The 26432-nt window shown below is 34.8% G+C and overlaps 1 protein-coding gene across 7 annotated transcripts; it reads right to left on the bottom strand.

The window, feature by feature from the left end:
* Positions 1-4682: 4682 nt before the first annotated feature.
* Positions 4683-20817, bottom strand: slc7a4 (solute carrier family 7 member 4). 7 transcript variants are annotated; one of them, XM_073909899.1, is made up of 6 exons: positions 20725-20817; positions 16220-17201; positions 13105-13850; positions 11106-11214; positions 8252-8463; positions 4683-5388 (listed from the first exon to the last, which is right to left on the bottom strand). In XM_073909899.1, the coding sequence occupies exons 2-5, from the start codon at positions 17199-17201 to the stop codon at positions 8267-8269; spliced, it is 2034 nt and encodes a 677-aa protein (XP_073766000.1). In that variant the 5' UTR covers positions 20725-20817; the 3' UTR covers positions 4683-5388; positions 8252-8266. The 7 variants fall into 7 exon arrangements, 5 of the variants coding, with proteins under 5 accessions (XP_073766000.1, NP_919408.2, XP_073765999.1 ...); NM_194427.2 differs by having other exon boundaries at positions 5157-5388; positions 16220-17296; positions 20725-20755; XM_073909897.1 differs by lacking the exon at positions 4683-5388 and adding an exon at positions 8032-8175 and having other exon boundaries at positions 16220-17296.
* Between the last annotated feature and the right edge of the window lie 5615 nt (positions 20818-26432).

Raw genomic sequence — 26432 nt, 5'->3', positions numbered from 1 at the left:
ATCTGTTTGGTGACTAAAAATATTTTAATAAATATATCTGTTTAATAAATCCGTTTTGTTCAAATGCGCGAAAATACATTGCCTATATTCACTGAGAAATGGATAAATATTTTCACTTTTAAAATGGGCTGTACTCAATTATGCTGAGCACCGTATATGTTTAAATATATTAGCTAAAAGTTCATATTTGTGTTTATATAAGGCCATATATCAGATTTCCACATGTGATTACCATGTTGTTTATTTAAAGTTAGCATTAGCTATGTTTCCATCCACCTATTTTTATGCAAATTTTGCATATGCCCATAAAAACCGGTTGATGGAAATGCCATGATGCGCATAAATGTAGAAAATGCGCATAAAAAGCTTATGTGCAAAGCGGAGTAGGATAAGAAAAGATGATCATAAACTACGATGAAAACACTTTTATTGCACAAATTTCAGTATGCACATTTAAAAAAGGTCATGTGATTTTGTGATAAGAGATCATGTGATGATGAAAGTGTGTATGAATGGATAAACCAGCAGGCTAAGTACACTGTAAAACATCTGAAATGTTGCCTTACCATTAAAGTATTAGTGTTATTATATTATTATTAATGACCTCCAGAATCAAGAGTGTCTGTGTTCCGCGTCTAACACCTTCAAATGCCACCATGCGTTCACTGCGAGTCAGGATTGCCTTCTGTGGCGCAAGTCATTTATTAAATGAAGAAAGGATTCACGCAGCTTCTACTGCAGCAAATTTTGTTTTTACTGTTGATATTTGGCGCCAGTTAATGAGGAAGTGCTAATTTTGTTTTCTTCGACTCATTGGATGGAAACACTGTTTTATTCGCACGTCTTTTATGCAATATTCCAGTGTTGCACATAAAGTTCATTCGGATTTTTGAATGGAAATATAGCTAATGTAATTATTGTCTTGGGGTAAACATAACAGAAGTCAATTGTAGGACCATAAAAGTGCCACTTTAGGATGTCTGCCTATCTAATTTCATATCATGATACATCAAATTTAAATTGTAGGGATGTCAAACACAGTACTTTATAATATCAAATTCATGAGTTTAACTGTCTTTATTTTGAGCTAAAAGGAGAACACATATGTTCTGGCATCTGTTTACCAAAAAAAAAAATATTTACACCTTCAGACTCAGTTTACACTTGATACAACATCCATCTCAGGTGATCTCCAAATACAGGCATGAACAAACTTGTTTGCATTTGACAACCTGTTAGTTGGTTAAACTAAGACCCTGTTTACACCTGGTATTAAGATGCATTTAGGTCGATATAATCACAAGTAAACACAGGTGGCACATCCCCTTTCACACATGACATTCTCTTTTCTTCACTTCCAACCACTTTCTAAATTAGGAGGTCTTAAGTAGGTATAAAGGCTTTTTTGATCTAATTTAATATGATGTAAGCTAACACATCTTCCATACTGACATACTGTACAGTTTAATTATGAAATACAAATTTTTGGTTGAAAATTAGTTCCCCACAGTGAGTAAATGTTAAATCATTGAGAGCCTAGCATTTTTACAATGTATAACCGAGTAGTGAAAGTAATTTAACATTTATATTGTCTACATTTCAATTCATTTAGGTTTTCCCACTTTTATTTAGGGTGATTAGTAGTTATTATGGCATTTATAAAACCACATAATCAAAACCAGTAAGGCAACAATAGTATATAATATAAGAAGCTGCAGCTTTTGGTTTTGCTCTGATAGCCACAAAAGTTGAATGTTGTTAGTGTCAGGACTGGTAAGATAACCTTTGCTTTTTACAGTTCACTTTCAAAACAAACTTATGATTGTCGATGGCAAAGTTTATATCTGGTCAGCGCAATTCAACAGCATATCCTAAAAATAAAGAGTCAGTAACCAGAAAAGAACTAGTGTTTTTTGTTGTTTTAATCCAAATTTGACCAAATGAGCATCCACACCACAAAAGCAATGCAATGTTCGAAAACATCTGGAAATGGTTAAAAGTGGACAAGCTCTCAAACTATTTTAGACTCCATTTTTACACTGATATTTAGTGGTGTTCACTTGTGATTAGATGGCCAAAACGCAAGCTAATACTAGGCCTAGTTTTGGATACGGCCTATTGGTGGCTATGTTTACTCTACTATATTGTGCATTCATACTATATTGTGCGCTTCACCACACTGTTCCCATTTAAAACAATAAGTGTACAATGGCATTCACTGTAAAAAGAATTGCCGTAAAATTTACAGTATTACAGGCAATGAAAATTACAGTATTACTGTGCACTAAATTAAAAATTACAATTGTACTTTAAAACTGAGTTGTAATTGTTAATTTACAGTGCGCTTTTAAATTTTGCCAGTATTACTGTAAATTTTACAAGGGTACTGTAAATTAATAATTACAATTGTGCTGTAGTTTATTGTTGATTTACAGTGACCTTTTACAGCAGTTTTTACAGTGTAGTTTTTATTGATAATCTTATAAAACTGCATGAAGCATATGAAACATTATGTTTGTGATCTGATTATAATGTGCCTGCTTTGTGTATTTTATATAACTTTGTGCCTAGTTTTCCCACTAAGCCATATTCAAAGCTTGTTGCACTTCCACATGTTGAATGGGCGTGATTGACTGAAATGAGAACAGGCTTATGAATGGGAAAATATTATAATGTTTTGCTATATTAAAAAACCAACATTTAATTTTTTTTTGCAGTATATCAATGGTTTCTTGGTTGTTAATGTGTTGATGTTGGATAATAAAGCAGAAGCAGCAGGAAGAAGAATGACACGAGGTTTTGTGAATGTGTGTGTAGTGGCAGAGCTGAAGTCATCAGAGTGACAGTAATAATCTCCAGCTGCACTGACTCTCTCTGGAGGGATAATCTGGGTCAGTCTGTGAGGGAGGGACACTGTATATCTAGGGGGTGAGGGAGATTACAGGGGCTTATGAAATGCATTATCTAATACTTGCTTCTGTATGCCATATTTATGAGTATCTGCTGTCCAACCAGTATGCAGAAATGTTTGTACAGTGCTCAGCATAATTAAGTACACCCCATTTTGAAAATAGATAGTTTTATCTATTTCTCAGTGAATATAGGCAATGCATTTTGGTGCATTTCAACAAAACATATTTATTAAACAGATATATTTATTAAAATAGTCACCAAACAAATTTAGAAATTGTAAGATAATACAGTTAAACTCAAGCAAAATGTTGCAAAAAAACATCCTATTACAAATATGAATTTAAAGATAAATTTGTGAGGGGTGTACTGTATGTACACTGTTAACGATTTTTTAATTTGTAAATTACACAGTATTTAACTATAATATGAATTGAATTTTTCTGTAGGGCAGTTATGCGATGTGCTACTGTAACTTTTAAAGTGTCAATGTGAAAACTGAGAAAGTATAAAGTTATACAATACTGTAAATACAGAAAGATAAATGGTGCTGTGAATCTAAATACAGTTTTCTTGCTGTAATTGATTTACTGTTTACAATAAGTTACTGTAGATTCTACAGGACGTTGTTAACAGTGTAAGCTTGACAATATAATTATGACAACATTCCTTCAATGTTAGATTAAAAGAAGTTGATCCTTATAGTTAACAATGTTTTTTTTTTTTTTTTTAATAATTCCTAATGCACAATTGAAGCTGGGTCAATGACAAGTAAGAATGTTCAAGAAAAAACATAATATTTTAGTTTAAATACATGTGCTTAAAAATGTACTCTTTTTTTTCTTTTTTAATCATAATTTACAGTATATTAGCAAAGTTACTTGAGTTTTAGTTACAGTATACATTAACAAAGCCACCTCATTTTTAAAATTTAAGAAAGAGAATTCAAGGTTTGGTTTTGATTCTTTTTGATATTAAAGCAGTAATTTATTAAATTTTTTTGCCTACCTGCAGACCTGCAGTGACACTTGGCCCACAGTCGGTCGGCAAGTAAATGAATATAATGAATAAAAATACATTGGCCTATGCGTATAGACATATAATGTAGTGCTGTACAGTAATGTGTCATTTGTTTGTTTCATTTGTCTCCATTTTTAATAGTTTTGTGATTATGTGATGGTGTGCTTTATCTGCCTGAGTTATTGGCCAGACAGTGGAAATGCAACATGATTTCGGCCTCACTGCTCAAGCTCCCGGGCTATTGGCATGGCCCGGTCCGATAAAAGCCCTGGCTCGCACTGGCCCAACAGTGGAAATGCTGCTAATGTAAAGTCTCTTGTGTCATTAAGCCAAAGGTCAAAAGATCATTCAGAATGTTTTTTTTTTTCTGTTTTTTAATTACCTATATTTTAGTCAAACCTTCCTAAGCTGTGTTTGTTTTTTTCTAAATTCTGAAAAAAGTAATATATATATTCAGTTCCCTGTATGTGTAAATTGTATATATATTTATTGTATCTTTGAATAAAAAAAGAAGTATCAGTGACCCAGCTGATAAATTAAACCAAATGCACTGATTTACCTATTGAAATAAATGTCCCAACACTGTCAGGCCACACTGTGTGAGTGTGTGAGCAAATAAGGTCAGTTTAGTGTGAATGTCACATGAGACACACAGAATGGCCTATGGGAACAAGGATTAGTGAACAAGTATGTTTGCAAAGTCATTAGGCAAGGTGAGGTGCGACGGCAAACAAAACTGAAAAATAGATGCATTTTGTAAGTTATATAATGTAATGTATTCATATTTAAAAACAGAAATACTTTATTCACAATAATGTTATAAATAGTTAACATTATTATACCATGATTTTTGACCGAGTATATACTGAAACAAATTAATATACAGCTGTATTCTAAAACAATTATTTATGAGGCGCAGAGATGTAGAATAATGGTAGAATGAGGTTAGCGTCGGTTTAGGGAGTGTGTTTGTGACCCAGACTGCAAAATGAATGTGCGTGTGTAAAAATAATAACGTTTGAGGATATTCATGTGATCTGTTAAAGTCAAATTACAGCCGTCGAGTGTATGTGTGTGTTTGTGTGTGGTACATGAGGAAGGGAGATTTGAGTGCCTCCACATGATCACTTAACATAATTAACTTTAAAACAGACCCAATATTTTCTGTCTAACAACCAGTGATTGTCAGGATTACAAAAAAATCAGTAGAAACCATGCAAGTATTGTGTTTTTGGCAGTAATTATAATCTACATTATCTGTTTACAGCAACAGACACTTGCATTTTAGAATAATATACCATCGTTTCTGTGCATTTCAGTGTTTGGACTAAAGACAAAATATGAGTTTCCTCGAAATATGCTGAAGTGACAAACTTACATCAGTGTTTGAAAGATAAACAGCAGCTTCTCTTAAAGGTTTCAGCTTTCACAGAGCAGCAAACGTGGATCCACCCGGCTCTAAGCAAACATCATAAAACATGAGGGACATTCTGAATCCTGCCTCCAAATTATGGTGCACTTCACTTATTCTCATATATAATTTACGTACAAGACAGCGGTGTTGCTAAATGTAGCTAAACATGGTGGATATTGTATATAAAAGAGAAAGCAAATGGCCTGTGTTAAGGATGGTGAAAAGAAAGCTGCTTGCTGTACATACAAAACAATGACTTAGTGTCTTTAAATGTATATCTAAGCTGCAATTCAAGTTAGGATCAATCAACAACACTTGTGGCATAATGTTGATTGCAGTGTTTATGAAGCTAAATTTATCACATAAAATAAATTAAATTTAATTAGTGATGGGTTTGTGTAAAATGTTAATATTTGTTTCATTTCATAAAGGTATAATAAAATTACTTCCAGATTTGAATTAATAAAAATATTGTCATTTAGGGCATTTGTTTTATATGAGAGTTGGTCAGAATATTTCATGATGATGAGCTCAAAAGTTGAGTTTTTCATGACACTGTTTGTAAGTTTGGAGCTCAGATGTGCAGATTTCCTTAGTTTTTATTTCAAATTGGTCAGAGTAACAAATGATTTAATTTGTTGTTATTGAAAAGAAGGGTTATTCCACTAAATGCTAACATTTTAGCTGTTCAGAAGTAATAAAAATTTATTGTGCTGTCTAAAATTAAATATTATCATGTCTGAAAATATTTTATGGAAAAAAAATTAAATTACTTTTGAAAATGACTAATATAATGACTATTTTTAAAACTAAGCATGTGCATTAATAAGTGCACTGCAAAAAAATGCCTTTCTTAATTATTTTGTCGTTTTGAGTTCAAATGTCTAAAACTTTCTTGTTTAGTCTTGTTTAACTCTTTCACATGTGAGTTTTAAATACTCCAGCTTACCCTCCTGCGTTTTTTTGTTTTTGTGGCCATTACTTAAAATTCATTGAGTTCTAAAGTTCCCATGATGATGTGTCAAGTTTATCACGTGACCCACCAGCCCATTGATCTATATATATTGTTTATTTAGCCCTTTTCTGTAAATATTGACAAATGTTCCTATTATATTGTAAAAATGTCTGATACTTTGATTTTCAGATAAGTGATAGAACATATTTTGTCTTTTAAACAGCTCAAAAATGATCATTATTTTTGTTATATGATGAGTAATGGACGCCACCGTTGTTGCTAGAAGAAATACAGAAAAATTTTACTATATTGACACGAGTATACTCAGCTGTATCTCATCTAAACTTCACCCTCTCTTGCAGCAAGATGGGATACAGCTGAGAATACTCACATCTTTTTGTATACATACTTACAATTTTTGTGCCACTGTTCAATAAATAATATTTTTTCATTACCATGAGGGCTGGGTTTAGGATCAAGGTAGGGGTAGATACTAATAATATACAATTAATGCGTAATTTAATAAATAATATAAATACTTCTAATTTACTTCCGGAGGCAGCTGTATCCCTTCGAGCAACACCCGCAGGAGCTGCATCATCAATCTGGATTTCCATCATGTTTACTTACAATTTTCTTAAGGTAGCTAAGCAACTGTTTATTTGGGAGAGGAATAGAGAAAAAATTCTAGTAACATGTTTCTAGTAACAGTAAGTATGTTTTTGTGGTATGTCACATGTAGTTATGTGTATTTAAATATATATATAATAAGTTATTTGTTTAAAAACACAGATAAATTGTGATTTATGACAAGCAATGGGCACCGTCAAGTTTGAATTTTAGCAGTTGATGACGTGTGCTCTTGAACTTTCTAATCACACCGGTGTGATCAGACAATTCAGGGATCGCACTGCAAAAAATGCTTTTCTTACTTAGATTTTTTGCCTTGTTTCTAGTACAAATATCTAAAAATTCCTAAATCAAGAAGAATTTTCTAGACAAGCAAAATATTTCGTCTTGTTTTGAGAAATAATATCCCAATATTGAGTTTTTCCTTAAAACAAGCTAAATAATCTGCCAATGGGGTAAGCAAAATAATCTTATGTCAAATAAAAAACAAGATTAATTTGCTTACCCCATTGGCAGATTATTTAGCTTGTTTTAAGGAAAAACTCACTTAATATTGGCATATTATTTTTCAAAACAAGACAATACGCTTTGCTTGTCTAGAAAATGCTTCTTGATATAAGAACTTTAAAATATTTAGACTAGAAACAACACAAAAAAAATCTAAGCAAGAAAAGCGTTTTTTGCAGTGCAGCCAAGGCTAATAACACCAGTGTGATCATATGCTTGAAAGGGTTAAGACCTAATATGCTAAAACTAAGCAAGTTTTTCCTTAAAGCAAGCAAATGATCTGCCAGTGAGGAAGCCAAAATAATTGAATTCAAAATAAAACAAGATTATATTTTACTTGTTTATTTGTTATTTTTCTTGTTTTAAGGTCAAACAATTTTTTTGATATTTGTACTAGAAATGAGACAAAAAATGTAAGCAAGAAAAGCATTTTTGCAACGTGATTGGGGCCATTCAATAAATTCTGTAAAATACTGAATGTTTTTAAAAGTATGAAACCAAGACAAAAGTTAACGATTGTGACAAACAAAAAATACTGCAATTGTGATCCATCAAAAATTGCTCCATTCACTTCTATTATAAGTAAATCACACACTTTTTATTTAGTTATTTATTTACTTGCCAATTTAAAGGCAACTGTATATACAACATTATGCCACAAAAGTTCTCAACTGAGCTTAACTTGAACCCAGAACATTCCTTCAATCCATCTTGTTGATGAACAGCTTAACTTGAACTGCTGTCAGCAAAAACTGACTAGAAAGAAAAGCAAATACAAGAGACCAGGCAGGCATGCAGGTGTACTGTAAACACACCTCAGCGTGATCAGATCATCTGCTGGCAGGTGGATTGTCAACGGTTGAAGTGTGTGTGCTGTGAGTGTGTCCTTCAGGCTGGACGTTCTGGACCGTCTCCACCAGGCTGCCGCTGGGAAGAACCACGTAACGCGCTGCCACGTCCTGCCCCTGCTGTTCCCGTAAACCCTCCTTACTGTGCCAGATGCCGTACCCGAAATATACCAGGAGGCCTGCGACAGAGCAAAGAGGACAAATTAGATCATTCGACCAGGCTGGTTTAATGGTTTGTTGCAGTGCTGACAGGAACTGAAGATAATTTAGTTTGGACTGATCTTCTTTTCCAATTAATGCTGACAGGAGCTGATCCGTTACTTTAAGTGGTTTTAAATAAAGAAGCAGCTTTCGTTTAGCGATATGAATATAAAATAAACAAAAAATGTCTAAACCTTCAATCTACAAGCATTTTTAATGTATAACTTGTTTCTTCATTAAAATAAGATCATGTTTAACTTTTTATTTACCTGTCAGTAGAGAGTGTAATGATACACTCAGCTCACGATACAATGTGTATCACGATATAATGTTCACGATTCGATATGTATCACGATATTTGGAATAAAAATTGAAAATTTAACTGAAATGCAAATTTAACTATTTTTTATGTATTTCTTTTGTTTCAACTTGTTAAACTGAACCTTCTTTAAGAAAATAAATTAAACAGGCCTGTCTCTGGAAAATAAAACAATTTAAAAAACTTCTTAAAAAATATTATTGAAATGACAGAGACAAAATTAAGGAACAATTTAAGTAAAGGTGCAAAAGAAAATAAGCTTTCTATTCAATTGAATGTAACAGTAAGAGCTTAAGGCTTTGCTTGGTCACTTGCGTTTTTTGTGTGTGCAAAAAAAAATCCACATTTCCAGGTAATCAGCAGTTCTATAAGATAATCCTGAACTTATGCGTGTCTGTCTGAGAGGTTTTTATGGATGGCTGTCTTCATGTTGGGCATGATGAGTGACAGGGTGGCCGTTTTTTCATTACACAGGACAGTCGTGGCTCTTTTCAGCAGATTAGGCAGGTTTACTATTTCTTCGGCGTCGCTGATGTCGGCGCTATCAAGTGTATCATGTTGACCTGCATTTTTGTGTACCTCTGTACTCAAAAGAGTTGATGCTCGTCGTAATCATAACTCTAAAATGCGATATGATTGTTTAAATAATGTGTACGTTTTCGGTTTCATTTCCACTGCTGTTCATACTTCCCACGCGTTGTTTACTAAAAAACTGAATGTTGTTTACTACTTTATTACCTGTTCGTCACAACCTGCAGGTTCTGTTCACTGAAGCAGACGCGCGCGTATGGCAAGCCGTTTTAGCATTTAAACCTTTGTTCTGACTATCCATAAATATATTTAATTCATATTTAATTAAATTAATTTAGAGATATCTTTAATTACAATTGTGACTAGTCAAAACTCATTTAGAGATATCTGCAAATATTTTTCAATGGAAGTCAATGGAGGAATATGACTAGTCATAATATATTTGCAGATATGTCCAATCTGATTTCGTACTAATACAATTGCAATTGTAGATATCTCTAATTGTCATTCTGACTAGTCAAATTATAATTATGACTAGTCAAAATATAATTAGAGATATCTCTTAATATATTTATGGATAGTCAGAACAAAGGTTTAAATGCTAAAACGGCTTGCCATACGCGCGCGTCAATCATAGTCCGCCCTCTGTAGTAACAGCTCACGGTCAGCTCATGTCATGTGTGATTTTGCGGCTGCCAATACATCATTATATGAAGACAGAATGATATTTTAGGGTGAATTGTACCTTATAAATACAGTATGTGACTCTTTCAACACCATTAGAAGGTATCCATGTCGCTGTGCAAAGTATGTAAATCACTGTGAATACTTTAAAACTTCGGCTATGTTTGACCCAGTATGCGTGTCAAAAAGCAGACGAGTCTAAAGCAAAGACTTTACAACCGAAATGTTGCCAGACGTCTGATTTTGAGAGGATGGGCCATCCTCTATTTCAACCACTCATCTTGGTCTGCTAACATTACTGCTGCTACAATCTGAACTCACGTGCGACAGCAGGTGGAATGTAGCTTACGTGCAAACAGCTCAACTAATAAGTGAAAACGGACGTCATATCGTAATCAAATCGTCATAACGCCACGATGCATATTGTGACATTTTTGCATCGCAATAAATCGTACAACGATAAATCGTTACACCCCTACCTGTCAGGGTAATAGCGTGTGCATTTAAAAAGGATAGTTTACCCATAAATGAAAACTTACTCATTGTTTACCCACCTCCCAGTGGTTCCAAACCTTTTATTAGTTTCTTTTCTCTGTTGAACATGAAGATATTTAAAGAAAGGTGAAAACATGCAACCATTGACATCCAATGTAGAAAAAACAAATACTAATGGAAGTCAATGGTTACAGGTTTCCAGCTTTATTCAAGATATCTTATTGTGTTCAACAGAAAGAAACTCAAACAGGTTTGATGGTTAGTAAATATTGATGGAATATTCAGTTTTGGGTGAACTATTCATTTAGGCTAATCAATGAGAGGAAAATGTGCCATTACTGATTGATTACTTTAATTGTTCTCATTTGTAAGTAACAAAATAAAAGCGCCTGTTAAAAGTAATTGTTTATTTGTGATTGAACAATCACTTTAATGTAACCATTTTCATAGTTTTTTTGTAGATTTCTTTAATTAGATTATGCTTCTCTGTTTTGTTGGTCAGCTCATTTGCAGCTATACTTTAGTGATATTTCATGTAATTCAATAAGACTGGTTAAAACGAAAAATAAATGAAAAGTGAATAACTTTTACCTGCAGCGACCCAGACGGTGAACCGAATCCAGGTGAGAGGACTTAACTTCAACATGAGGAATACATTCAGAAGGATGCTGAAGCCAGGAATAAATGGCACCAGAGGAACCTGAAGGAGAAAATACAAACCACTGATGTAAAATATGATTAATTTATGTGACTCAACAAAGTTCATTACCATGAGGGCTGGGTTTATGTTCTCACAGCCTAAGAACTGGTTGACGAAACCAATTTTGTAATTCTTTTACATGCAAAATTAAAATTCTGTAATTACAACATGGGGTATAGAAAAAAATAATGCTCCATTTCCAAACATTTATGAAAAATTGGTCATCCACACTAATGCTGCGTTCACACCGGACGCGGCACGCGCGTCAATCGCTAGTGATTTACATGTTAAGTCAATGCAAACGCGCGAATAGACGTCCTGCGGCGCAATACGCGCGAATGGCGGGGCGCGAATGACGCAAATTGCGTGAATGGTGCGGGGCGAATTGAGCGTTTTGCGCGTTTGTAGCGCTTAATGAGCGTTTCGCGCGAATCTCTCGATTTCGAAAATCTGAACTTCAGCGTAAATTCGCGCCGCGTTAACCAATCAGAAGCTTGCTCTTGTGGGGGCGTGATTGTGACGTAGAACCTGTTGTTGGTGTTCCGAGGGAAATCCTCCAGCCTTCACCGACAACAGTTCATAAAACTGGGCTGGGCTCAGTCAGAAGCACCGCTGAAAGCCTCCGTCAGCCAGGTTTCTGGAGGAGTTTATGAGCTCACAGAGCTGGATGCACCTCTGAAAGAATGTAGTGGACTCAGACACGACCCTAAACGTATCTACGCTGTTTTTCAGTCTTCATAAAGCACATAAACACTGTTATTTTCTTCATAAAATTCATGTTAGCCATTTAGCTATGAAGCTAGAGTCACCAGGCAGACAGAAGCCCTGCCCATCACGTGAATCCGCGTCTGTTTTGATGTGAATTTGACATGCGAATGAAGCGGGGTTTGACGCGCGTATGAAGCGAGTAAACTCAAATGTTCACGCGGCTATTTACGCGCGAAAATCGCGATTTATCCGCGCGTTCCGTGTCTGGTGTGAACACAGCATAAGACATAAGGCTTCATTTCTGCATAGCATTTAATTACTTTCTGGTTCTACTATGTCCTCCACCATTTTAGCTGACTTGGTGACATTACTAAAAATGAGTCACTGTTTTCGACAGCCTTTATTTTTAAAGTCCACACTATGACATGAATTTGGTGTTTTCAAATGTATCCACTTGAATTGTGCTTCCGTTTCCTAAAAATGTTGTTTCACTGTGGATGGACAGAAAGCCAAATGGAGAGAAAATTATTATAACTTTTTTTTCTGAAAATGTATTAATATGGACATAGCCTTGGTTGTAGAATGCTGTCAAGCTGTCAAAGTGACATCATAAGGGAATGACTGGTATTCCATTGGAGAAACAAATAAATTTTGATTCAAGATAACCAAAACAATGAATGTGAATGTTTATCACACTTGATAAAATCAGTCTGCAGATAATTGACACTCTCCCTTTGTACATGTCATCAGAGGGGAAAGCCCCACCCACTCTCTCTCGAATTAGCATAGAACGTTAGTCTTGTTTTTGAATCTGTTACTATTCTGACACATAGGCACTTATAACTCCGCCCAGTTTTGAAAAGAAGGCTGAGAGCACAGTCACCAACATGGCACAATTAAGATCAAAGCCTAGAAGGGTCATAAAACATTACTTGTGCAGTATTTTAAGCTAAAACTTTACATAAACATTCTATAGACATTAGAGGCTTATTTTATATTTTGTAGAGGCATAATTGGTCTCTTTAAGAGTTACAATGTGCGTTAGTAAAATAGACTACTTGGATTTTGATTTAATGCCGACTTCAAGCAATAAAAGGTAACAACCAACTCCTTAGCAATCAACATTAAGATTATTTAAACATTTGATCACTGAACACTGATCCTGTGATATTTTAAACTCACCTGAAAAGTCTTAAGGTTGGGCCGCTGTTCATGGACCGAGATGAGAGCCAGACTGAGCAGGAAGACGACACTGAAGATGACCAGAAGCAGGGTGAAGCTCCACACAGGCAGATGCAGCTGGTTATTCCCAAACACCAACACAGCACTAAGAGAGACTCCACTGACCATCAGAGCAAGCACTGAGAACGCCACCACTTCACCGGGCTCACAGTCGCCCAGCAATCGACCTAAATATGGCTCCCAGCGAGCCTTCAGCATCCCGGGTGCCCGTTTCTCCTTCCCTGCCTTTTGCCTCTCCACCAGTTGAAGTTTATCAGAGAAAGACTCGTACTCCTTCAGCTCTCCACCATCCTGCGCAAATGTCTGGGCTTCATTTGCTGCCACAGATAGATCCATCTGCTGCCCTGACTGGTTTCCTGAAGGTGTGGATGAAGCATCGGTCTTGACTCCACCTGCTCCTGAACTCCCGCTGCTTTTATCCGGTTGGAAGCGGAGCACTATGACACTAGCTGCTACAAAAGTGTAAGCAAGCAGAGTGCCTATAGAGAGGAACTGGACCAGAGCTTCTAGATCAAAGATGAGGGCAAGGATCGCCATAAGGCTGCCAAAAACGAGAATGGCGATCACTGGGACTTTGGTTACAGGGTTGACACGGGAAAACACAGAGAAGAAGAGGCCATCCTCCGCCATGGCGTAAACGATCCGCGGGAGAGAGAAAAGGTTGCTGAGCAACACAGTGTTCATGGCTAGATGAAGAAAAATTGTTTTAATTAGTCAACAGAGGAACAGAGTCTTAATTTGTATGAAACAAGTAGGCATGAGACAATAACCGGTTTCAAGGTTTACCTTGGTTTGGAAAAGTCAAGGTTTTAAAACCGCAAACATTATCTGTTATACCGTTTGAAGGTATATGTAAGGCCACGTTTACACTGTCAGGTCTTGATGCCAAATTCTGATTTGTTGCCTATATCTGCTTTTTTTACCTGCTTGTTAGCACGTTCCTTTAATTGCGACCCACTGTATATATACATACACACATATATATACATATATATATACACACACACATATATATATACACACATATATATACATACATATATACATATATATATACATATATACATATATATATATATATATATATACAGTAGGGCAACATTTTCATCACATCAAAAGCTACTGGTCAGCACATGATTCAGAAAACATTTAAAAATTACAATAAATCTGAACAGTGCTCTAGATCTGAACAGTGCACTGGCTTATTTATATCCACAGAAAGAAAAATATCCAAAGATGCATTTTCAAGTTTTTAAGAGACTAATGAAACAAGTAGAAGTCAATGATCTATTTGAATTATTTAGCCTGACATGTTTACTGCTCCAAAATATTTTAAATGTTTCTTAAAGTAAAATATATTTTTTTCAATAGGGGGAAAAGTTGTTGTTTTTTCCCAGACATTTAAAAAGAACAAAATTTAGAGCAGTAATCCCAATACCATGATATCGTGATATTTTAATCCTAGGTTATCATACCGTCAGAAAGTCAGCCCATGCCTAATTTCAAGATAACAATATTAGAGAGTGCTATGATTTTGGGTCAACTCAAACAGGAGTTCACAATTAAAAAAATCTGATTTTTTTATTTTCTAATTACAGCAATTTAAATAAAGCAAAAGTTGAAGAGGAAGGAATCTGAAATATTATGGATTCATAATATGTTATGAAGTATTATGGAAGTATCATTTACTTTGGCAATATTTTCTAAGTAAACATTTAATGCACCAAATTGTATTAATTTGACACTTTTAACAAAATATACAAACAAGTCCAGTGTAGCTAAACTATTCTTTACATGCCCTTTATGGTTTATTTACAGAAATAGTTTTCACTTCATAAGGGAGTAGTTTGATAGTATTCATTTTCTCCTCATCAAAAAACAAGTTACACTCATTTGGCATATACATAGCTAATACAGTTTTCTTGCAATGAGAAATATTTGAAGAATTAATAATGTTAAAGCGAGATGTATTTGTTTGTTTGTTTGTTCATTCGTTTGTTCATTCCTTCATTCGTTTGTTTATTCCTGTGATATCAAACCTGAATTTTCAACAACCATTACTGTCATCTACTGTCTATCATCATCATCATCATCATTATTCAATCATTCTAAAATGCTGACTTAGAACTCAAGCAACGTTTCCTATTATCAATGTTAAAGGCTTATAAGAATTCATCATAAAAAAATAGGATTAACTTAACTATTTAAAATAAATAAATAAAATAAATATAAATATTTAAAAATATTATATAGGTCTTTAGTAAGTATGGAACGATAACAGATTTCAAGATGTACAGTGGTTTGGAAAAGTCAAGGTTTTAAAACTGCCAGAATTTTTTGTTATATCGTTCCAATGGTATATGAACAGTTGTTGTTGTTTTTTTACTTTTTTTTTTGTGACAATTATTTTTTTTAGGGCAACAGTAGTTTTAGCAGAAAAGGACCCTTCACATCAAAAACTACTGGTCAAATTATCTTGCAAGTTTCTTAAAATAAAATATATTGTGTTCAATGGGCGAAAAAAAAGTTGTTGTTTTTGTACCCATTTAAAAAAAAGTTATTTTAGAGCATTAACAATACCGCGTTACCGTAATATTTTTATCCAAGGATATCATACCATCCCAATCTTATTCCGGCCTATGCCTAGTCTTTACTGGTACTTTTAATAAAAGTGACACATAACCTTATCAAGACTAAAATGCAGTTACTCCTATAAGATTAAAAAAAAAAAAGTATTTTATTTTGGAATTATTTTTTTCTTTTGTATCAGGATAGTGAAATTACCAAACATATCATCATGCAAACATTCCTAAAATGATGTGAGGCTGTTGCCTCGTGAAAATTAATTTGCTCATTATTTAATTGTGTCGCCACTATTCACTTATGAATTTGTAGTAAATATTGCATTAAATAAGTGACTATTAAAAGTATATTTGTTTACATCATGTGCTGTGATTTAATTGTATATAGAAGTAGTATTATATCATCCAACCATCTCTATAAATAAACAACTGTCCTTTAAAAGATTATATGTCAATCATTAAGTCATACTCACCACATATGGATCCCACAGCCACAATAAACCCAGCCCAGCTATAACCTCGTCTGAAGAACGCATCCGAGAGAGCTGAGTTTGGGTCAAGCGTGTGCCATGGAACCATCAATGTAAGAACTGTGGACACAAGGACATAAGCTGTGGCCGCAAGACCCAATGAGATGGCAGTTGCTGCAGGAATGGCCCTCTGAGGATTACTGGCCTCCTCGCTGGAAGCTGCGATTACGTCAAAGCCAACAAAAGCATAGAAGCATGTTGCAGTTCCCGCCATGATACCCGAAAGCCCAAACGGGGCAAAGCCTCCCTCCCGAGCGCTCCAATTGACAGGATCGGCCAATATGAAGCCAAACACCAAAATAAACACAATGACCACCATACTGATGGCCGAAAATATGTGGTTAAGCCAAGACGAGACACGAACACCAAATGAAATGAAAAAGGAAGCCACTAGGAGGATTGCAGCTGCTAGGAGGTCTGGGTAATGAGCAAGAAAGGGCACTTCCCAGCGCATCACATGACTTTCTGTGAAGTTCTGGATGCGGTGATTAAAGATAGAGTCCAGATAGCCACTCCATGCACGAGCTACCGCCGCTCCGCCAATCATATACTCCAAAATGACATTCCAGCCAATCAGGAATGCCCAGATTTCGCCAACAGAAACATATGTGAACATGTAGGCAGAGCCTGTCTTTGGTACACGAGCGCCAAATTCAGCATAGCACAGCGCTGCCATCAGTGACGCTACTCCAGCTATAAGGAAAGATATCACTACAGCGGGTCCTGCTGTGTCTTTTGCAACAGTTCCTGTGAGAACATACAGGCCTGAACCCACCATTCCACCTACACCAAGCAGAGCAAGGTCCACTGTGTTCAGACAGCGTTTCAGTGAAGTTGCCATTACATCGTCGTCCAGGGTCTTCAGCCTGTTCAGCTTCTGACAGAACCTCATCACTGGAGAACAGCCGGAAACGCATGATGCCATCTTGATGGAGAACGAATAGTTGGTAAGAGACAATGTGAAATACAGCACGCTCAAACCTGCTCCATAGTGTTCAGAATCAAACAGGCCTTACAAACCTAAAACAAAAATAAACAGAAAGTTAAGCCAAATAAATGCACTGAAAACCATCAGAAATTAAGTTGGGTTTGCCAAGAAGAGACAAAAAATGTTTTAAAATATTTTTGTGTGTGTAAAAATGTAATTGGGGCTGCACGATATTGGAAAAAATATGACATTGTGATATTTTATTTTTTTGCAATATTTATTGTGATATACTGCATCTACAATTTCACTAAATGATTGAATAGCACTAGGAAATAAGTTATAGTCACGCATCATTTTTCACTTCTTGCTATGATCAAACCATTAATTATGACTTTGCTTTAATCAACTTCTGATTTTATAATAAGGTAGTTTAAGTATTGGATTCGGGATATAGAATAAAATCATGCAGAATATTTAGATTATTAGAAATATTAAGCAGCCAATATTTCAATAATATGCATTCATAAAATGCTATTGAGCAATTAATTAATATAGTGAGCACTGGTTACTAAATATGTTACCATATGTATTCATTTACATTGGGATAATTCTGTAGGGAAGTGAATAATGCATTAAATGAAATGTAAACTACAATTGTGGTTTTGTAAATATAAATGTAAAAAGTACACTGAAAAGTCTTTATTGTATAAATAATGCAATAAATGTATTTTTTATTGAACGTTGCCTGAATACTTTAAATCTCTCTCAGGCCTTTTCACTTCATTGTGGTTAAACACTGCAGTGAATCCACAAATCTCGGATTCTGAACTGTGTCTTGCTCAAATTCAATCCTAACTCAGCACAGCTTATCTCTGCAATGTCACTATTGTGAATGCATACATTGCAATATCGATGCTGAAAAGATATATTGCGCAGCACTAAATGCTATCATATTAACTTTTTTTCATGTTATTGTATTCCAGGTAGGTCTGCTTGATATTAAAAAAAATCTGACATTGCGATACATTGTTTTTCTGCAATGTATATAGATATGAATAGAATTTCATCAGATACACAAATTGCGTTGTTTGTTTGTTTGCTTTAAAGGTTTGCTTAAAAAATGTGTTTTAATTTCAGTTGTTCAATGTTAATGTTCCATAAAGAATTATAGATAGTAGATAGTGTGTGTTTCCATAAGTTATTTTGAAATCAAGTAATGCACCCTTTATTCAAAAATCTCTCACTTGTAATATGTGAGCATATTTACAGTACAAAACCTGTCAGTGAAATATAATGGCCAAAAAATAAAATAAATAACCAAAATAATCGTTCATTAATCGTAATCGAGTTTAAATGATCGATTAATCGAGCATTAATGTTCGATTAATATGGTTTTTGCCAAATTGCCCAGCCCTACCTTGTGAATAAACACACTGCGATATCGATGCTCAAATGATATATTGTGCAGCCTTCATACTAGACCTATTTAAATCTAGTGATCACTTCTCTTTTCGGTGACTTAACGCTCCGAATACATTGGATATACAGTAAAGAGCTCATAAATATAGCTGTGCAATGTGATAGTTTATGTGGCATGAACAATACAAAAGACAAAACATGAATAACAGCATCTTACATTTTAAGTCTTATTTAGCAATATTTTTATTGTTATGTTGGAATGATTACTTATGTAATCATTGGTCTTTTTAAAAGTGTTTCATAGTTTTTTTTATATTTCTACATTTTTAATTAAACATTTGCCCTGAATAGAGAAACACGATCACATATAATTGAGTACAGTTCTGAGTTTATAAAATGTCTTTCGCACATGGTCAATATAAACCATGAATTGATTGAATCCACAGAAATATTACTGTATTGGGATATATATCACTATCAAGATTTGAGACAATATATTATGACATGAAGTTTTTGTCATATTGCCGAGCTCGACTAATAAAAGCTCTAAAACATGAACATTGCCTGAAACGCTGCTAAACAAATCTAACAGAAGGCTGTATAATACTAGTCAGTTTTTTTTTAAATGCATTTGTTGGGTTATGATGTGTTGTGTATGTGAATGTGTTGAATTGGTTACTTAATTAACTTGCGATATTTCTTATTTACCCATTAATTAAATTGTTTGCTTTGATTCAGTGAACGCATATTTGACAGTATTGTACTTTACAAATGTTTATTAACAAAATGAATTTTAAATAAAAATATATTTTATTAAAATTGGGGTTTTGGCACTTTTTAACGCAAAGTATTTGGAACTTCTTAAACACAATAGACCCTGATTGTTTTTATGATGATGCTGATTATCAACAATATGTATTAATATCATAGTTCTCGCAATGACATCACACATCTCTGCATGACAGTGCCAAACACAAGTTGACACGTAAGAAGATATTTTTTTGCAACAAAAAATGTGAAAGTAGGCAAAGTTTTGTTCATCAAGACGGTACTTGTGCTTCTCCTAGACACTGCGACTTTATTCTACACATCACACACTTTTCTTTTAAAAGACGTTAACAGGGTCAGACACGTCTGAGTCTGTGCATACATTATTTTGAGAAAGAAGTTTGACTGTTGTAAGGGTAGATTGAGGCTGTGGAGAAGGTAATAATAATGTAAATAATTTTTAATTTCTTGCACAGCATTATTATTTTGGCACATGCATAATACACATTTATTTCTTTTGCTTTGTCTTTATACATCTTTTTACTCTGAACATGCCAACAGCTGCTGACTTCCATTATATGATTCAGTAAGGACCCTCACTTCATTTACCCTCTTTAATGAATTACTGTAGACAGAACAATCACATAAATATTAAACTTTGTGTGTGAGTGAGACAGTGTGACTTTTTAATTGTGAAAAATAGACATACCTAAAATATTATTAAATATATGCTAAATAAACCAGTTTTTATTTGATATAATTAACGATTATGTTGGTTATGTTGAGATAAAGCCTGGTTTAGGTTGCAGCGGATCCGCTGACACTTAAGGCTATGATGCTGCGGATGGCAGATGGTGATTCCCGTTAACATCATATCCGCTGCCTCTCCAGACCCACTGCTGGAGCCCTGCATGACGTCATATGTCATCATTGACTGAACATCACTATTATATGATCAAACAAATTTAAATACTTACATTTGAAGAAATGAGAAATACAGATATTAGACTACTTTTATCCACGAAACAGGACATGAAACATAAGCTCACGTATTTGAGACTGTCAAACAGCAAACGTTAAACTAGCTTATATATAAGATCGAGACAACGAAATTTTCCCTTTATCAGGAATGCTTGTCTGTCGTCTAATTACACGACACTGAGCCAGCTGTCCGCTTTCCTTCTCCTTCCATGCAAAAGGCACTAGGTGTTTCAGCATCGTCACGACGACAGGTGAGAAACTGCCCCTGTTGTCCTCTTAGTTTAAGCGACAAAACGATGCATCAAAAGCATTTACATGAACATACTTAAATAAAGGATAGTATGTATTTTACCTGTTTTTAACTCATCCGTTCATTCGTGTGTTCGATGTTGTAGAGCGTCATTGAGCAGAGCGGAGGGTGGAGGAGAGAACAAGAGCTGCTTCCGCTCTTAAAGGTACAGCGCATCATTATATAGTACCTCATTAATGTTTTAGCTGTTTTGCATCGTCCTATCACAATTTTATCAATCATTCATGTGTCATTATCATTTATATAACCACAGTTTTACTACAAATACCATGGTTAAACAAAGACTACATTTATGTGCAAATAATGGAAGTATTTCCAATAATCAGAGTAGCCTAAGGACTTAATCACAATGTTTACACAAGAGCAAGCTTTCCAATCTTGCTTACATGCAGTTACCATTATTCACATTATTCACTAAAGTCTTTTTTCACGGCAGATTTTAAGAATTCATTGGTCGTATTGCAGTTATTTACATGACACACACAACACAAATGATGGAACAAAAGAGTAGGTGTTACTGACTGCTGTTTTAATTAATTTGTCTATTTATGGCTGTATTCTGTGCATTTAAAAATAATGTTAATAGAAATGTGATGTCGATGCCACTTCAGCTGGGCCTACATGCTTTTTTGTTGATGAGTATGAGGCAGTGAGTTGTGTTCAACAGAGTTTAGCAATTCGGAGTGGAGGCAACGCTTCAAAATGTCACTGATTTCGTTCATAGATATATGTGAACTTGTTTGTCTCCAGATGAGTAAAGTTATACAAGAGATTTCTGTTCATGCACCCCTGCAGCTGAGGATGTGCAACAGTGTCAAACCTAAAGGGCCACCTGCACATGTCATGGTTTTACCAAGAACGATGTGATCCTGGATTGACAACATCTTTATCATTTTTAACATGTTTATCCTGGACATAATATTTGTTTGAAAATGTAATCAATACCTGTTCCCTACCCCTAAACCCAATCATAACTGTAAATTATTCTTAAAATCAGAGGGGAATAATTATTGGGTAACAAAGTCATAAACCACAGCACAGCATTGCCCTCAGGCAACAGAACGTTTTCTTAAAGCTCGTGCTAAGCACAGATTTCTTAAAAAGATTGCAAACAATTAAAATGTAAGAAAAAGTATCAATAAAATGTCCAATAAGGTGTGAAAGTCACTTTCTAGCACCGTTTGAAGGTGGAGCTTCATTTTCTTACTCAAGGGGACAGGAGCACATATGAGAAGTTAAGATTACTTGCTTAATTAACCTTAATTAAATTAACATAAACTATACAAAAATATGTGTCCATTTGTGAAGTAGCGAAAAGCCTTTTGTCAGGTTTTATGAAGTTTTTATTTTATTTTACAAGTTAAGAAATTAATTTTTTCTATTTGTTGCCTCGGGGCAACGTTGAGCGATAAGTGGTACTTTTCAAGATGTATTTACTGACATTACGAGTGGGCATTTTCACATATTATCGTTATTACATATTGTATTATATTTCATTTAATTTGACTTTTTTTTTTACATATTTGGCAAAAAAAAAAAAAAAAAAAAAAAAAAAAACGTATGTAAGCTTGTTTTATGGAAGTAAAGAGTAGGATTCCAGAGTTAGACAAATCCCATCTGAGTACAATAAGATATAGTGACAGTGAGGAGAACAAGGTATGAGCAGAGGTTTAAAAAATATATACAGAAATTCAAAAAGTAGCACTGACTATCATTTATAAGTGATCAGTTTACAGCAGGCAGCACACAAAAGGGGTCAAATATATAGACCAGTAACAAACCACTATATAAAGTGCTCAGCATATATGAGTACACCCCTCACAAATCTCTCATTTAAATTAATATTAGATCTATGGCTAATCTAACAAAATAATTTCTGATAATGGGCCAAAATTAGTACCCCTAAATTGATATGTTAGAGAAAAATATTGAACAAAAAATGTAAAAGAGCAAAATTCAACAAAAACAAATATATATATATCAAATTTTGTTGTCATTTTGTAGTTTGTAATTTTTTCCCAATATTTCACATTTATTTAATTGTATTATCTTCTATTTCTAAAGATGTTCGGTGAATAAAATATTATTTTAATTAATATATCAGTTTAATAAATCTGTTTTGTACAAATGCACTAAAATATATGACCTATATTCTCAGATAAATGGATAAAATAATATTTTTTAAAATGGGGTGTACTCAGTTATGCTGAGCACTATATATGTTGTATGTGTTGTTCCCTATTTCCTTACCGATTCTGTTACAATTTAATTAAGATTTGTAAATTATTACTGCTCTCTGATCACTGACTCATGATATTTGATATATAATATGTGAAGAATTTCCCATGTGATTCTGTACCATTGTTGCATAAAGTTGCCTTAAAGCAACAAAAACAAATTTTGGGGTTGGGGTGGGGGCTCAAACCAAAAACAACTTTTATCAGTTATATGTTCCCAAAAGAACCAAAAAATCATGTGGAATCATTTTGTCATGTACCATTAAATTATGTGCAGTAGAGGGTTAAACATAAACTGTAAATGTGTCCCTTAATTCTGATTGGCTGATTGGAATGTTGTTCTGTATGTGCTACTGGGTGAAATCAGGTAAGTGGCTACCCGCAGCCCTGCAGAGTTTAGCTTTAACACTAACTAAACATATCTGACCCTTCAGGCTTGTTTAAAACCTACAGGTAAATGTTGGAACTAAACTCTGCCGGGTTATGGCCCTCCAGGGACTGAATTTAACAGGACTGATATACAAGCTGTGCTGTGGAGTAGGATCATTGCCAGCCACAGTCAAAATAAGCATGGTCAAAGTTTTGTGCATTTATTCGGTAAAACAATTATGATGCCCATGGCATTTGATTAGGTTAAAGTCCCAAATGAGGACCAAGCGAGACACACAGCCTATAATTTTGAAAGTGAATTCCACATATCGCACTTTACTGCCACCATTGTGCACATGCACACTTTGGTCAGAAAGGCAAAAATGCAATTAAGGTGCTTATATGCCTGCATACTTCAAAAGTGGCATGCACCACCTGTTAATAGGTTATACCTACCTACTATTGCTTAGATTGAAGTGTTCCATGAGTGTGACGTAAAGTTGTCACACTTTTGTCAAAATCAAATTATTAGCATTAAAATGGTCTACGTAAATGCACTCAATGTTGCAAAATTATGGTTTATTTGTGGTACGTTTTCTTTTTTATTTTATATATAATTCCAGCCAACATTGATTTTTGGAACCATATGGGTTTGTCCATGAATTCTCTATGAGCCATATCTTAATTATCTCATAATCTCACATATAATCTGACTGGTGGGAGACATGATGGCTCAGTGGTTAGCACTCTCACCTCACAGCAAGAAGGTTGCTGGTTCGAGTCCCAGCTAAGTCAGTTGGCATTTCTGTTTGGAGTTTGCATGTTCTACTTGTGTTGGCGTGGGTTTCCTTCGGGTGCTCCAGTTTCCCCTGCAGTGCAGGACAGAAGAACTGGGTAAACTGGCTGTATTTGTTTGTAAATGAGTGTGTATGGTTGTTTCCCAGTATTGGGTTGCAGCTGGAAGAGCATCCGCTGTTTAAAATGTATGTTGGATAAGTTGGTGGTACATTCCGTTGTGGCGACCCCTGATGAACTCAACTTAACTCAATTTATTTCTAACAAACCACAATGGGTACCAAAGTGCTGTACATAAAACACATAAAACACATGCAAATATACACAAAACCAGGGCCGGAGTGGGACTCCTTTTCAGCCCTGGAGTTTCAAGCCTCAGACCAGCCCACCTCAGTTCACGACTGACTATATTAAAATAAGGTCATTTCCAATTCAGTTTCTAATTAAACTATTACGTCTTTTTTTTTTTTTTGAGAAAACAGCTGCTTTAGAACTTCAAATGTTCAACAACCCTAACAGTATTGTATGTCTTAACAATAAAAAAAAAATAATAATAAAAAAAAATAGTTTACTCAGATGAGGATCAAACCCGGGTCGGAGCCGTCGTAATCTAATGTGCAATGAAATGTGACTCATCTGAGTTATATCATCATTAACCTGCAGGGTGCATCCTGCTCACGAGGCTGCGAGAAAATAGATAAAAAGAGCAGAGCTGCGGTAAAATAATGAATAAGAAGACTGTGGTCAAGTAAATAAATAAATTAATTTAAAAAGTGTGACTGCTGAGAGCAACAGATTCTGGAGCTAGGGACACCGGCCCTCGCGGCCAAAAAAACGGATCGGCCCACCGGGAATTCTCCCGGTCCTCCCGATTAGCCAATCCGGGCCTGCACAAAACCAAGATATAAACTCACATCACATGGTTAAAAGCTAAAGGAAATGAGTGTGTATTCAGTGACCTCTGAAAAGACTCAAAAGTTTGAGCTGTTCATAAGAAGAGTGAAAGATCATTCCAGAGTCACCTGGACATTTTATGAATAAAGGGACTAAGCCAAAGTAAAAATGAATGAATAAATAATCTAACTGGGTCTAATGTGGAGCCCAATAGGAAACATGCATAAGGACCATATTGGTCATACAGTGAAATAGCATTGCATTAAATCAACTAAAAACAACAGTTTGACTTTATTCCTGCCTAACATCATAAAAACTTTATAGTGAGATTTTTCAAGAAATAACTATTTTAATTATTAATAGAAAACATGTTTTTCTATCATCATTGTGGAAAACAGACCAGTGGTTAGGGTTGTTTTCCATGTTAGTTTAAAAGGTTGTAATCAGATGAACAAATATTGCAATGATTTGATTGCTTTTTTCAAGTTTGTTTAATTTGGAACTGTGATGTTAAAATGGTTCTTGTTTGACTTGACTGGAAATAATAATAGTCCAGTGTTTAGGGAGAAGGAGAATCAGTAGTGCTTCTATAAATTTATAAAAACACCTTGAACATCTGAATCACTTTAAACACACAAACATCAAGAATCAGTATATGAATCTCAACAATGATGAGTTTTTACTCTAGACCATATGAATGAGACTGCTAAATGGATACAATTCTTTCAATACGATCTTCAGATCCTGTGCTATATGCAAATTTACCTAGGTTACATAGACCAAATCACAAAGTACATTGCATTTTATTTATTATTTACGAAATTGTAAGCTACCATATTCGGCATGCAAATTATTTTATATGTAGGCTGTAAAAGATCATCACAAGCGCACAGGGCAGGCTCAGTGATTACTTTATAAGTATTATAGTCTAAATGAAATACCTATTTTTGTCATACATATGTGTAAAACATCATTGCAAACTATAAAGGGTTTCAATTAATTTGTATATAACATAATCTGGGTGGGGCAGCATGGTGGTCTCAGTGGGTAGCACAATCGCCTCACAGCAAGAAGGTCGCTGGTTCAAGCCCCAGCTGGGACAGTTGGCATTTCTGATTAGAGTTTACATGTTCTCCCCATGTTCGCTTGGGTTTCCTTTGAGTGCTCCAGTTAGCCCCACAAGTCCAAAGACATGCGCTATAGGTGAATTGGGTAAACTGTATTGTTTGTAGTGTATGAGTGTGAATGAGAATGTATGGATGTTTCCCAGTGACGGGTTACGACTAGAAGGGCTTCTGCTGCGTAAAACATATGCTGGATAAGTTGGCGGTTCATTCCACTGTGGCGACCCCAGATAAATAACGGGACTGAGCCAAAAAGAAAATGAATGAATGAATAAAAAATTATCTCAATTATAAACTTATATCTATCCGATCAAAAACAAAAACAAAAAAA

This window comes from Danio rerio, chromosome 8 (assembly GCF_049306965.1).
Source record: "Danio rerio strain Tuebingen ecotype United States chromosome 8, GRCz12tu, whole genome shotgun sequence".
NCBI lineage: Eukaryota > Metazoa > Chordata > Actinopteri > Cypriniformes > Danionidae > Danio > Danio rerio.
The sequence above is the reverse complement of the archived record's forward strand: the minus strand, read 5'-3'. Positions and strand labels throughout refer to the sequence as shown.